Below are 13,659 nucleotides of genomic sequence, written 5' to 3'. Positions count from 1 at the left end.
TCAGCATAAGAATCTGGAGAAATGTAGCAACACTATAAAACTTTGGTTAAGCCACCCTTCGAGTCTTGTATGCAAATCTAGACATCCTATCATGGAAATGATGAAAATGGCACAGAAGAGGTTTCCCAGAATGTTGCCTGAACTTGAGGGCGTGAGTTATAAGCAGAGGTTTGACAAACTGAGATCATCAGAGAGTGTGGGAAACAAAGTAGGTTTATAGAATCAATTAGAGGTGTCAAGTACATGTATTTAAGCCGATAGAGGGAAAATTTAAAGGACCAGGACAAGTCTTTTTGCACAAAAAGTGGGAGGTGTCTGGAGGGGTTGACCTGGAGCAATGCTAGAACCAGATAATATTGACATTTAAGAGGCTTTTAGATTGGCACTGAATATGCAGGGAATAGAGGAATAGGGATCATGTGCAGGCAGACGAGATTTACTTTGGCATCATGCTTGACAGAGACATTGTAAGACAAAAGGTTTGTTCCTGTGTTGTACTGTTCTATGTTCTATATAAAGTAGAACTGTAAATGTCAGAAACATTAGGGAGGTTAGACAGCATTAGCTAATGTTTGGATTAAACTTCAACAGATTTTACTATATTTCCATCACTTTCACTTTTCCTTCGATTCTGATCTCATATTGGGGACAGTGCTGTAGGTAGTGAAGTAAACCCAGCAGTATGTCTGTTATCAACAAGGGTAAGTCTGCCGATGCTGGAAATCCAAAGCAACCTGCATACATAACATGCAGGAGGAACTCAGCAGGTCAGACAGCATCTACAGAAATGAATATTCAATATTTCAGGCCAAGACCCTTCTTCAAGACTGAGAAGGAAGGGGGAAGAAGCCAGAATAAAAAGGTGGGAGCGTAGGAGGCTAGCTGGAATGTGATAGGTGAGGCCAGGTGGGTGAGAAATGTCAAGGGTCGGAGAGGAAGGAATCTGATTGGAGAGGGGAGTTGACCATGGGAGAAAGGGAAGGAGGAGGGGATCCTGGGGGAGATGACAAGCAGGTGAGGAGGTAAAAGGACAGAGTGGGGAATAGAAGAAGAAGGGAGGGGAGGGGGACTGTTTTTTTACTGTAGGGAGAAACAAATATACATGCCATCACTTTGGAAGCTATCCAGAAGGAATATAAGATGTTGTTCCTCCACACTGAGGGTGGGCTCATCTTGGCACAAAAAGAGCCCATGGATAGGAACATGGATGGGAATGGGAATTAAAATGTTTGGCCACTGGCAAGTCCCACTTGTGGCGGATAGAGTGGAGATGCTGGTCGAAGCAGTCCTCCAATTTACGATGGGTGTCACCAATATAGAGGAGGCTGCATTGGGAGCACCGGACACAATAGACGACCCTAGCAGAGTCGCAGGTGAAGTGTTGCCTCACCTGGAATGATTGTTTGGGGTGCCTTTCCTGATTAAAGTTGGTCTCTGTTACACTGTTTAACTTGTACAATGTGATCTGATTATAAAATTTATTTTCTGTTTAGTTGTGTATAGTTGATTTTACAGTTCATAATTCACATTGATTCAGAAGAGCATCAGACTGTAATGGCAGATTTTACACAATGGCAGAGTATTTCCCAATTTCCAGAGAGGAACTTAGAATTCATGTTTATGAAATATATGTGGAGAGAGGTCCCTTGTGTTGGACTAAGGCTAGGATGTCCACTTACACCACCAGTGGAAGAACTAGCAAGTGTAGGTTACATTTGGTTCCTCCAGTAGTTACAATCCCCAACACAATGGAGCAATTAATTTCATAACCTATCGAGACACAGTGAGGTGAATGTCAAGCCTGTAAAATACTTACTCACTCACACATGAAGCAAAGGCTGTTACATTACTGACACTCTTCACTTGACCTTCCCTTCCCATTGCATACTCATCATTACCCAGTTACTGAATTTCCAATCCCTTCTACTTCTAACACAGATGTAAAATTTACCATAGATAGTCCAAAAGCCACATTTACCTCTTCAGGCAGTTTTGTCCAGTTCACATGAACTTGTTGCCCCTTCAGTCCTCAGAAACACTCACCATGATAGTCCCTCAGTTGTGTATCAGCCTCAGATTTTGAATGGAGATGAGGAGGAATTTCTTCAGCCAGAGAGTGGTGAATCTGTGGAGGCCAAGTCATTGGTATCATAAAGGAAAGTTGTCTGTCATGTTGGACATTGATTCAGAATGACTCCTCTCATGCAAAACCAGCAGAGGCAGTTGAAGTGAAACTGGAGACCCAAAAACCACACCAACTGAGGTAAGAGTTGATCCCCTTGATTAAAAGCTCCTCTCTCCAATCATAGGGAGACTCAATTAAAATCTGCCATTAAAGGCTGATGCTCTTTTGAATCCATGTGAATTATGAACTGTAAAATCAACTATACACAACTAAACAGAAAATAATTTTTAATAAATATTTAAGGCAGAGGTTGATAGATTCTTGATTAGTCAGGGCTGAAGGGATAACAGGAGAGGGCAGGAATTTGGAGCTGAGAGGGAAATGGATCTGCCATGATGAAATGGCAGAGCAGACTCAATGGGCCAAATGGCCTTATTCTGCTTCTATGACTTAGAGTCTAATGGTATCATAAAGGAAAGTTGTCTGTCATGTTGGACATTGATTCAGAATGACTCCTCTCATGCAAAACCAGCAGAGGCAGCTGGAGTGAAACTGGAGACCCAAAAACCACACCAACTGAGGTAAGAGTTGATCCCCTTGATTAAAAGCTCCTCTCTCCAATCATAGGGAGACTCAAGTGCTTTTTTAAATTATTTGTTTTTGGCCAGTATTGAAAAGCAAATGTTGATGTTTGGAAATCTGACATGAAACATTGAATACAAGAAATGATCTGTGACTCGGATAGAATTGTAGATGAGAAACAGATTTAGTGGTTCAGATAAACCACCTTTCATTTTATCTCAGTGAACAGAAAATTGGGAGATGTGGCAGAGATACACTGCAACCCAACGGGAACGCTTAGGTAGCAAGGAAATAGAAAAACAATGTAGCCTTCATCGATGGGAGAGGGCGTCCAAGCACAGGACAGTGACAAAAGTCCTGAAAAGCATCACTTACACTCAGTCAACACACACAAAATGCTGGTGGAACGCAGCAGGTCAGACAGCATCTATAGGGAGAAGCACTGTCGAAGTTTCAGTCCGAGACCCTTCATCAGTCCTGAGGTTACAGAGAATGGTGTGATAAACAAAAAACATCCAGTGAGCAGGAGATCCGTGGGTGAAAACACCTTGTTAATGAGAGAGGTCAAACGAGAATGGCTAGACTGGCTCAAGCTGACAGGAAAATGACAGTAACTCAAATGACCACAAGTTACTACAGTGGTGTGGTGTATCTCTGAATACACAACATGTTGAACTTTGGATGGTCAACAGTAACAGAAAACCATGAACATAATAAATAACATACATGAAGAACAACGAGTTGGCTTACAGAGAGGAGGTGCAGCGGCTAACGGACTGGTGCAGAGCCAACAACCTGTCTCTGAATGTGAACAAAACAAAAGAGATGGTTGTTGACCTCAGGAGGGCAGGGAGCGACCACTCCCCGCTGAACATCGACGGCTCCTCAGTATAGATCGTAAAGGGCACCAAATTTCTTGGTGTTCACCAGACAGAGAATCTCACCTGGTCTCTCAACACCAGCTGCATAGCAAAGAAAGCCCAGCAGCATCTCTACTTTTTGCAAAGGCAGAGGAAAGTCCATCTCCCACCCCCCCATCCTCATCTCATTCTACAGGGGTTGTATTGAGAGCATCCTGAGCAGCTGCATCACTGCCTGGTTTGGAAATTGCACCATCTCGGATTGCAAGACCCTGCAGCGGATAGTAAGGTCAGCTGAGAAGACCATCGGGGTCTCTCTTCCATCCATCACGGACATTTACACTACATGCTGCATCCACAAAGGAAACAGCATTATGAAGGACCCCATGCAAACCTCATACAATCTCTTCTCCCTCCTGCCGTCTGGGAAAAGGCTCCGAAGCATTTGGGCTCTCACTACCAGACTATGTAACAGTTTCTTCCCCCAAGCTATCAGACTCCTCAATACTCGAAGCCTGGACTGACACCTTGCCCTACTGTCCTGTTTATTATTTATTGAAAATGCCTGCACTTTTTTTGTAGGTCTGTAGTCTAGTGTAGCTTTCTGTGTTGTTTTTTTTATTACGTACTTCAGTCTAGTTTTTTGTACTGTGTCATGTAACACCATGGTCCTGAAAAACGTTGTCTCTTTTTTACTATGCACTGTACCAGCAGTTATGTTCAAAATGGCAATAAAAGTGACTTGACTTGACTTGAAATATACTCAGTGGCTTCTTTATTAGGATCTCCTACACCTAATGAAGTAGTTACTGTGTGTTATCTCTGTATTCATGGACATAGAAAACCTTAAAGCATGAAAACATTGTTCATTGAGAAATCCAGATAGATGAAGAATCAGGATTACCTGGAATACAGGTCTCTGTGTCACCCATTGTCTCAAACTAGTGGAGTGTTCTCATCCTCAGCCTGATGACCAATTTATAGTTTTAATGCCAAGCTTGCTTACATGTTGCATTACTGTTAAGAACAATCACTCTTATCCCTGCAATTAAACTCCATTAGCCATATTTTTTGGGGAGATATGGGATGTCAGTATGAGACCAGCATTTATGGTCTGGTTTCCTTGAGACAAGCATTTATGGTCTGTATGCAGTCATTCTTGAGGTTGTGTGAGTGAGCGGTCATTTCAAACTGCTGTGTTCCAACTGTAGAAACTATTTCCAGAACACTGTTGAGTGGGGACTTCCAGGAGTTCAATACGATGATGAAGAATGGTGTGTAATATGCAGGAAATCTGCAGATACTGATATTCCTTCACATCTGCTACCTCTGTCTTTAGTTAGAGGCTGTGGTTTTGAAAACTGTGCTGAATTGCATTAGACAGTTATCTGCAATGCATTTTGAAGATGGATCTTGCCATAGTGCACTGGTGGGAATAGGCACAAATATTTAGAGTGAGAAAGTCCTCTGCAACTAGTGGACTTCTGGATCAGCTTCAGTGATGTCTGGCCTTGTGAACATCAGTTCTGAATTCTGTTTGCTTGCTTTTATTGTTTACGCAATTTGTATATTTCCCTCTCTCTCTGCACACTGGGAGTTTGACGGTCTTCATTTGTTTTTAGTCAAGTCAAGTCACTTTTTTATTGTCATTTCGAGCATAACTGCTGGTACAGTACTGTATACAGTAAAAACAAGATGTTTTTCCGGACCATGGTGTTACATGAAAAAGTACAAAAACTAGACTGAACTACGTAAAAAAAAACACAGAAAAAAAAACTACACTGGACTACAGACCTACCCAGGACTGCATAAAGTGCACAAAACAATGCAGGCATTACAATAAATAATAAACAGGACAATAGGGCAGTAAGGTGTCAGTCCAGACTCTGGGTATTGAGGAGTCTGATAGCTTGGGGGGAAGAAACTGTTACATAGTCTGGTCGTGAGAGCCCGAATGCTTCGGTGCCTTTTCCCAGATGGCAGGAGGGAGAAGAGTTTGTATGAGGGGTGTGTGGGGTCCTTCATAATGCTGTTTACTTTGCAGATGCAGTGTGTAGAGTAAATGTCCATAATGGCGGGAAGAGAGACCCCGATGATCTTCTCAGCTGACCTCACTATCCACTGCAGGGTCTTGCGATCCGAGATGGTGCAATTTCCAAACCAGGCAGTGATGCAGCTGCTCAGGATGCTCTCAAAACAACCCTGTCGAATGTGATGAGGATGGGGTGGGGGGTGGGGAGATAGACTTTCCTCAGCCTTCACAGAAAGTAACGATGTTGCTGGGCTTTCTTTACTATGGAGCTGGCGTTGAGGGGCCAGGTGAGATTTTAATTGATTTTGTTGGGTTTCTTTGTTTTGTGGCCACCTGTAAGGTGATGAATCGCAAGGTTGTATGAGGAGTACATGCTCTGATTATAAATACACTTGAACTTTGAATGGGATTCTGATAAAATGACCTGTTTTGTTTCACTGGATAGTATCCAGCTTCCTGGATATTATCAGATATGTATTCACCCACCACAATCCTGAATTGTGACCTCAGTCAGATGCTGACTTACTGCTGAGGTCTTAACTCTACCCCTAATTCTGGAACTCAGTTCTTTGGTCAATGTTAGGTCCAAGGCAATGTTGAAGTATGGAGCTGAGTGATCTAATTTTAGCCAAACACGGCCTCATTGAGCAGGGTACTGGTGACTGTCAGTTTATAGAAATATAGATGACCTCTTTCATTTTACCAAAGAATGAGAGTAGTCTGATTGGAATGAATGGGTGGTAATTAACAGCTTGAATTACCCTGCCTTTTGTGGATGGGATACACCTGTGAACTTTCCACATTGTTAACAGAAACAATTCATCCTCTCGAAGTTATTCAGTTATTCAATAGGACCATGGCTGATCTGACATTCAAATCCATTTTCCTGTCTTTGTCCATAATCCTTGATTCCCTTAATGATTAGAAACCTAACATCCTTCTGAAGCCCCTTTTTACTGGGCATCTCTAGAGATGCAGCTTATTAGCCCTTTGTAACAGCCACCATCATTGAAAAAAATCATCTTCCTCATGCTCTATATTGAGCACCTCCTCTGCTCTCTGGTATTTGACGCTTCCAATCTGCGACAAAGACTCTGACTGTCTACCCTATCTCTGCTTCCCATTATCTCATGAGCATCAATCAGACCACCCCTCAGCCTCCAACACTCCAGAGCAAACAATCTGTCTGTGCAAACTCTTCTTATCACTGATGCTATCAAATCCTGCCACCATCCTCACCTGCAGGCTCTCTGAAGCCTCTTTATTCTTTGTTTAATAAGGTGAGCAGAACCACTCTCAATGATCCAAATGCATCTTAACCAAATTTTACACAGCTTCAACACACTGACTACTGAAAGCCAGTGTGTTTTATCACTCTATCTACCTATGTTGCTGCTTCCAGGGAGCTATGGATTCGCAATCCATCTAACCATCAATGTTCTCAAGGCTCCTGTCATTTACTGTGTACTTTCTTAGTGCATTTGACCTCTCAAGGTACAACACTTCACACCTGTCTGAATTAACTGCATTGGCCATTTCTTTGCCTAGATTTCCAGATGGTCTGTATATTTTGACAGGATTCATCACTATCCACAGCCCCAACATTTTTTTGGCCATTGCATATGGTCTAAATCTTAAATGTACATATGATATGTTTTCTAACTTCAAAACGTTAAACTAATTCAAAGGAAGACACGTTAGTCTGAAATGTGGATCTAACTTCAAGTTTATTTTAAGCAAGGCATACACTCATCACATGGTAGCATTACGACATATGCAATTCATGTACTTATACACATAACCACAATGAATTATATAAATAACAAAGAATGCTTGATTAAAGAATATATATTATACAAGATTGCTGAACTATTACTGAAATATTAAATACACAACAACGAGGTCCCAGCACTGACCACTGGTACGACACTGATGAAAGACCTCGAGTTAGAATAATACCCCTCTGCCACTATCCTATGTTTCCATCGCCAAACCAATTTTGAATTCAGTCCATCAGCTCTCTGTGGATCCCATGTACCTTAATTTTATGTGCCTTCTCTACTTTGAGAGACCTTGTTGAACTTCCTACTTAAAGTCCATGTAGGTGCCATCAATGCCATGAGGGACCTTGTTGAATGCCTTTCTGACATTCATAGATATATCCTACCCTCATCAATCATATTCATCACCTGTTCAAAAATGTAATCAAGTTTGTAAGACATGACCTCCCCTGCACCAAGCATTGTTGACTGTCCCTAGTAAGTCTGCTTTTCCAGATGTGAGTAGTTCCTCATATTCATACTTTAAGCACTAACATTTTTATTTTTGAATCATTCCTTATTCTAGAAAGTTATTGATTTGTTTTGCATGTTGCACCAACACACCACAGGAAATCCCTAATGCATGTAAATGTATGTGGGGGATAAAGTTGATCCTTGATCTTAATATTGTTGTCTAGTGATCTATGGCTTACTGACCAATCATTTCTGGTACAAACTGGTAACACATAAATTCAGATGGAAATGATGGAGATCCCAAGATATCTCATATATTCCAAATTCTGAAAATATCCAAAAGGCGAAACGCTTCCAGCCACAAGCATTTCAGATAAGGGGAAGTCGAACTGTACTTCCATTTTGTTTTTTGACTAAATTGACAACATATCCCATCATGAAAGGTTTCTTTTCATCCTTAACTTTCTCCCTCACAGGAGCATGTTGGTCTTGAATTGTGACCAGTCAGCCTTTAAATGAATCTTACATCTAAGCCAATCTCAATCATTTTCCTCAGTTTTGTACCTCCACCTTCCCCCCCATACAAAGTCCATAACTATCCTTATACGTAATTATCTGAAAACCTATGGAGTTAGATCACAATTCCCAAACGCTCTATAATGAAAACTGCAATTGCCTGGCCAAGCTAATTTACTAGTACATTGTCCAATATGTCTCTTTCTCTGACTGGATTACCCAAAAAACTGTATTAAAAACTATTAAATGCATCAACAAATTCAGTCCCACCTAATCTTCTGGTAATAGGGAAGTGTCTGTCAATATGGAAAAAAAATTATAGTCACCTACAACAACTACCCTGTTGCGTTCCACCTATCCATCATCTACCAACCTCTCTTTTCCATTATCTCCACTGGGTATTGGGGAGCCTAAAGTATAATTCTATCTGAGAGACTGCATCTTTCGTATTCCTGAACTCCGCCCATATTACTTCACTAGATGAGCCTAAGGACCACTGTGATGTTCTCCCTGCTCACTGGTACAACTTCACCTTATTTACACCCCTGAAACATCTGAGTCCTGCAATGTTGAACTGCTAGTTCTGCCCCTCTCAGTGAAATTTCTATAATGGCCATAATATCTTAGTTACATCTACTAATCTAGGTCCTAAATTAATCTGCCAAATCCTGTAATACTCCATGTAGTGAAATAAATACACCTGAGCCCATCAGCATGGAATGACATCTCTCCATAGATGCTGTCTCACCTGTTGAGTTTCCCCAGCATTTTGTGAGTGTTACTCTGGATTTCCAGCGTCTGCAGAATCTTTTGTATCCATGAAGTCCATGAATCCATGAAACTTTTATTTCTCTCTTTTCTTTTAAATTTGCTTGATCTCATCTCTAACTTCTCCTGAAACCCTTCATATGCTGGACCTATTATTCTGGTTTCCACCCTACCACACCAGTTTAAACACTGCCTAGAAGTTCTAACAAATCTCCTTTCAATGATATTGCTCTCCTTTCAATTTAGGTGCAACTCATCCTTTCTGTACTGGTCCCTGCTTCCCTGTGCTTGGGCGATGGGGTGTAGATTTGGCACTAACAAAGGATGTGTAAGGTTCTCCTTCCCTCCCCCAGCCTACAGGTCACACTCAGACACAGTGTAGTACCTGCTTATCCCTCTCCTCTTCCCCCACTTGACCAGGGTCACGTGAAGCCATGGAAGCAGGTGGTGGATGTATATATTGACACCGGAGAGAATCCAGAGGAGGTTATTACCTGAGGGGTTGTCCATTCACAACGGCGTCTGTGGTGGGAATTGAACCTGGGTCCCTGGTATTGTAAAGCTTTGTGCTAACGACTACACTACCATGCTGTCAGCCATTGTGTGTGAACTTTGGACCTTCTGTATGATTGAATATTCCTGCCAAGAAGAATCGTGCATAACATCAGATTAAAGATAGATTGATGCATCTGTTCAGGTGCAGTACAGTTTTCAGTCTGTAGGAGGAACTTGTAATGTGAGCTCAATCCAAAAGAAATGCCCATATAAAACTCATGATCTATTTATACAGAAAAAAATCCATGCCAGAATGGAGGGACCTGGGATGAAGATGACGATGAATGTGATTGCCCCGATCCCTATGAAGGGACCTATTGTGAACGTGTAGATGATGAAATTGAAGTTGGTGAGTATGTTGTGAGTTTGGTGCCGTTGTTTTGACTGTCCTGCTGCTTGGCATTCTCTTGCGATACACACCATACGAAGATCAACCTGCCTCCATCCTGAAGCCCAGTAAATGAAAGAACAGTTTCTAACTCTACTCTGCTCCTACATAGAAGTGTTACTGATTTTTGAATCAGGTTATATGATGGAATTTCAACCTGGTGTTAAATACAGTTGGGTGATATGGATGCAGACAGCAGATCTCTGGGAATTGCATTAGAACAAAATTAATACGTGTAACTTCTGTGAGCATATTACATGTAGGGAGGATCCTGGTGAATCTGAATGACATCTATTGTACATTCAGTAGAAGAAGAGTAGGCAACTTGGCAACTAACATCACGGCTCTGTGCCATTTCTCTGATTTACCCTCATTCCCCAAGTCTCTTCATATTAAAAATGTTATCAATTTCTGAGTAACCACACTCTCCAGAGCCCCTTACTTGAACATACCCAGTGGCTGCACCTTTATAATGTCATGGTCCAGTCCATGAAATCCGCATTCCGGTTCATGGTATGGTCCAAGTTCCTTATTCCAGGTTTTCTGGTTTCCCCCAGTTTCTGTTGAGGCAGCTGATTCTCGTTTGGGCTGGCTTCATAAGTAGCTTCAGGATTCAGCCTCTGGTGGTGGGACTGGTGGCTGGTGCAGAGAGCATGCAAAGGGAGAAAGAGGGCTGTGGCGGCAACAGCTGAGGAACTGCTGGGGTGTTGTGGGGGACATTCTGTCGGAATGTTGACCAATGGCCTGTAAAAGTCTGGAATGATATTCATACATGGTTCCTTGCAAAGCCTGATAGGATGTCAGGGAGGGAGACTGATGGTGACAGCAACAGCATGGAGTTTGAGTGGGAAGAGGTGGGAAGAGGGACTAAGAATAGCAAGGTGATGGGTCAGAAGAGAAAGAAAGGAGGTGGGTCTAATGTAGGTGAGTTGGAAAATGAGGGAAGAGAAGTTGAGGAGAAGGGCCTGAGGGCAAGACTACTAAATGTAGTGGTAAGATTTGAGGGGGAAGGTGGAGTAAAGAAAATCATTCCGCATATTCTAATAAAAAATCATCAGAGGGCAAGTAGGGAAGTGAGCCATGTGAGAATTTTAGGAGATGGAAACCTGCTGATAGGATGTAAAACTAAAGAGCAGATGGAGAAGGCAATGAAGGTGACTAATGTTGGGTTAGTCAAATTGTCCAGGGTTGTAAGAGTTGGAGCACAAAGGGTCAATGGTTGCAAGGAGGTGATCTCCTGGGTTCCCCTCAGTGTTAATATGAAGGAGCTGGTGGAGAACTTAAGGGTGAGGAATAGTTCAGTGAAGAGTGTGAAAAGAATGACCAGGGGAGCAGAGAAGAGGGAGACTGAAACTGTTCTGGTAGAACTTGAGGATAAGGTGCCTCCAAAGGAGTTATATTTTGGATTTCTGAGATACAATGTAAGAGAATATATACCAAAACCTATGAGATGTTTCAATTGCCAGGAGATTGGGCATGTGGCCAAAGTGTGCAAAGGAAAGAGAAGATCTGCAAGGTGTGGTGGGGAACATGAATATGGAAAATGTGGAGAGGGAATGAGAACAAAGTGCTGTAATTGTGGAGGTAACCATAGTGTAGCATACTGGGGATGTGAAGTGGTGAAAAAAGAGGTGGAGGTGCAGCAGATAAGGGTGATAGGATTAAAATGGGAAGAGGTAAATGATGAATTCAGGTTACAGTCAAGTCAAGAGACAGTATGTGTGGGTTGATATTACTAATAATGCTACTTCTTCAATGGAATGCAAGAAGCCTGATTGGTAATGGACAAGATTCCAAGCAGTTTATAACTAGTAGGAGAGAAAAGCCAGATGTTGTGTGTATCCAGGAGACCTGGTTAAAACCTAATTTAGATTTTGTTTTATATGGTTATGAGGCAGTAAGGTGAGACAGGAGAAAGGGTGGAGGAGGAGGATGTGCATCTTATGCAAAGCAAGGTATTCCTTATAGAATAGTAGGTATAGGAAGTGAACAAGTGTATGTTGTAGTAAAAATATGGGCTGAAAGGAAAGAGTTGGTGATTGTGAATTATTTTAATCCATGCAAAAGACTAGAGTTAAACAAACTTGAGGAGATAGAAGGGCAGATTAGTAGTAACGTTATTTGGTGTGGTGATTTTAATGGACATAATGTATTATGGAGAAGCAACAGTACAGACACCAATGGTCAAGTAATAGAGGAGTTGCTAAATGAGAAGTGTTTAGTGTGCCTTAATGATGGCAGTAATACTAGAATTGATGTTAATACGGGTAAAGAATCTGTGCTTGATCTTACATTAGTATCAAACTTTATTGCATCAGTATGTGAGTGGTTAGTGTACCAAGAAGGAACTGTAGGGAGTGATCATCACCCAGTCTGGTGCAAGATAAATATTTCTGCCTCATCAGTCACAAAGAATATAGGTGGGAAATGGATCCTTGAGAAAGCCAATTGGGAGAAGTTTCTGGAAAAAAAGTGATTGCTATCTAAGTCAGGTCAGTGATGAGAAGGACATAGAAACACTTGACAGCATATTAAAACAAGGTATAATATCAGCTGCATTAGAATCCATTCCTAAAAGTAAAGGAGGAACAAAGAAGAGAGTAATGCCATGGTGGGATGATTATTGTAAGGAAGCAGTGAGAAATAGAAATAAGGCTTTTAAATTGGTTAAAAGAACTCATAACTTCCAACATATGATTCAGTACAAACAAGCTCAGGCAGTAGTGAGGAAGACAGTAAGACATGCTAAAAGGACGCACTGGAAAAAGTATTGTGATTCAATCAGAAACACAACCCAAGCAGGAGAGGTGTGGGGGATGATAAAAAGGATGGGAGGGGACAGGAGAGAGTGGAGGTACCCAATTTTGGTGGATGGAAATGTGACTGGAGTAACAAATAAGGGAAAGGCAGAGTTGTTGGCAAGTACTTTTGTTATGGTACATAGTCCTGATAATTAGTCTGAGAAGGGAAGAAGAGGTAGAGAGAGAACAAAAGCTGAAAGTATGGAGGCTTTATGTAGGAAAACTAACATCCCATCAGCAGGTTTATATAAGAATAATTATTCCAATAAGGAAACCTGAAGAAGATGCCAGCAGACCAGGAAATTACAGGCCAATTACCTTGACGTCTCATGTATGTAAACTTATGGAACATATGATAAATGAGAGGTTAGTATACTTTCTGGAAAGTAGAGGTATGGTGGCTACATATCAAAGCGGGTTCAGGAAAGGAAGGAATACTATGGATCCAGTGGTGTGTCTAGAGGACGAAATAAGAGAAACACAATAAAGAGACAGTGGTTGCAGTTTTTTTTGATGTTGAAAAAGCTTATGATATGTTATGGAAGGAGGGGCTCCTAATCAAGTTATATTTAATGGGAATTGGGTGGGGCAATGCTCAATTAGGTTAAAGACTTTTTAAATGGGAGAACTATTCAGGTGAAGATAGGATCAGAGCTATCAAGCCAGTATGTTGTAGAAAACGGGACGCATCAGGGGAGTGTAGTGAGTCCAACTTTATCCTCCATTTTGATAAATGATGTATTCATAAATATACCGACGGAAGTGTGTAAGTCATTGTTTTCAGATGATGGGGCTTTG

The 13,659-nt window shown here is 41.5% G+C and overlaps 1 protein-coding gene across 1 annotated transcript in view; it reads left to right on the top strand.

Annotated features, from left to right (window-relative positions):
- LOC132397503 (uncharacterized) overlaps positions 1-13,659 on the top strand; it is a 64,860-nt gene that overhangs the window by 15,742 nt on the left and 35,459 nt on the right. The window contains exon 2 of the mRNA XM_059976332.1: positions 9,908-10,021. Coding sequence (XP_059832315.1) covers positions 9,908-10,021 — 114 coding nt within the window. The remainder of the gene's footprint in view (positions 1-9,907; positions 10,022-13,659) is intronic.

Source organism: Hypanus sabinus, chromosome 7, assembly GCF_030144855.1.
Source record: "Hypanus sabinus isolate sHypSab1 chromosome 7, sHypSab1.hap1, whole genome shotgun sequence".
NCBI lineage: Eukaryota > Metazoa > Chordata > Chondrichthyes > Myliobatiformes > Dasyatidae > Hypanus > Hypanus sabinus.
The sequence above is the reverse complement of the archived record's forward strand: the minus strand, read 5'-3'. Positions and strand labels throughout refer to the sequence as shown.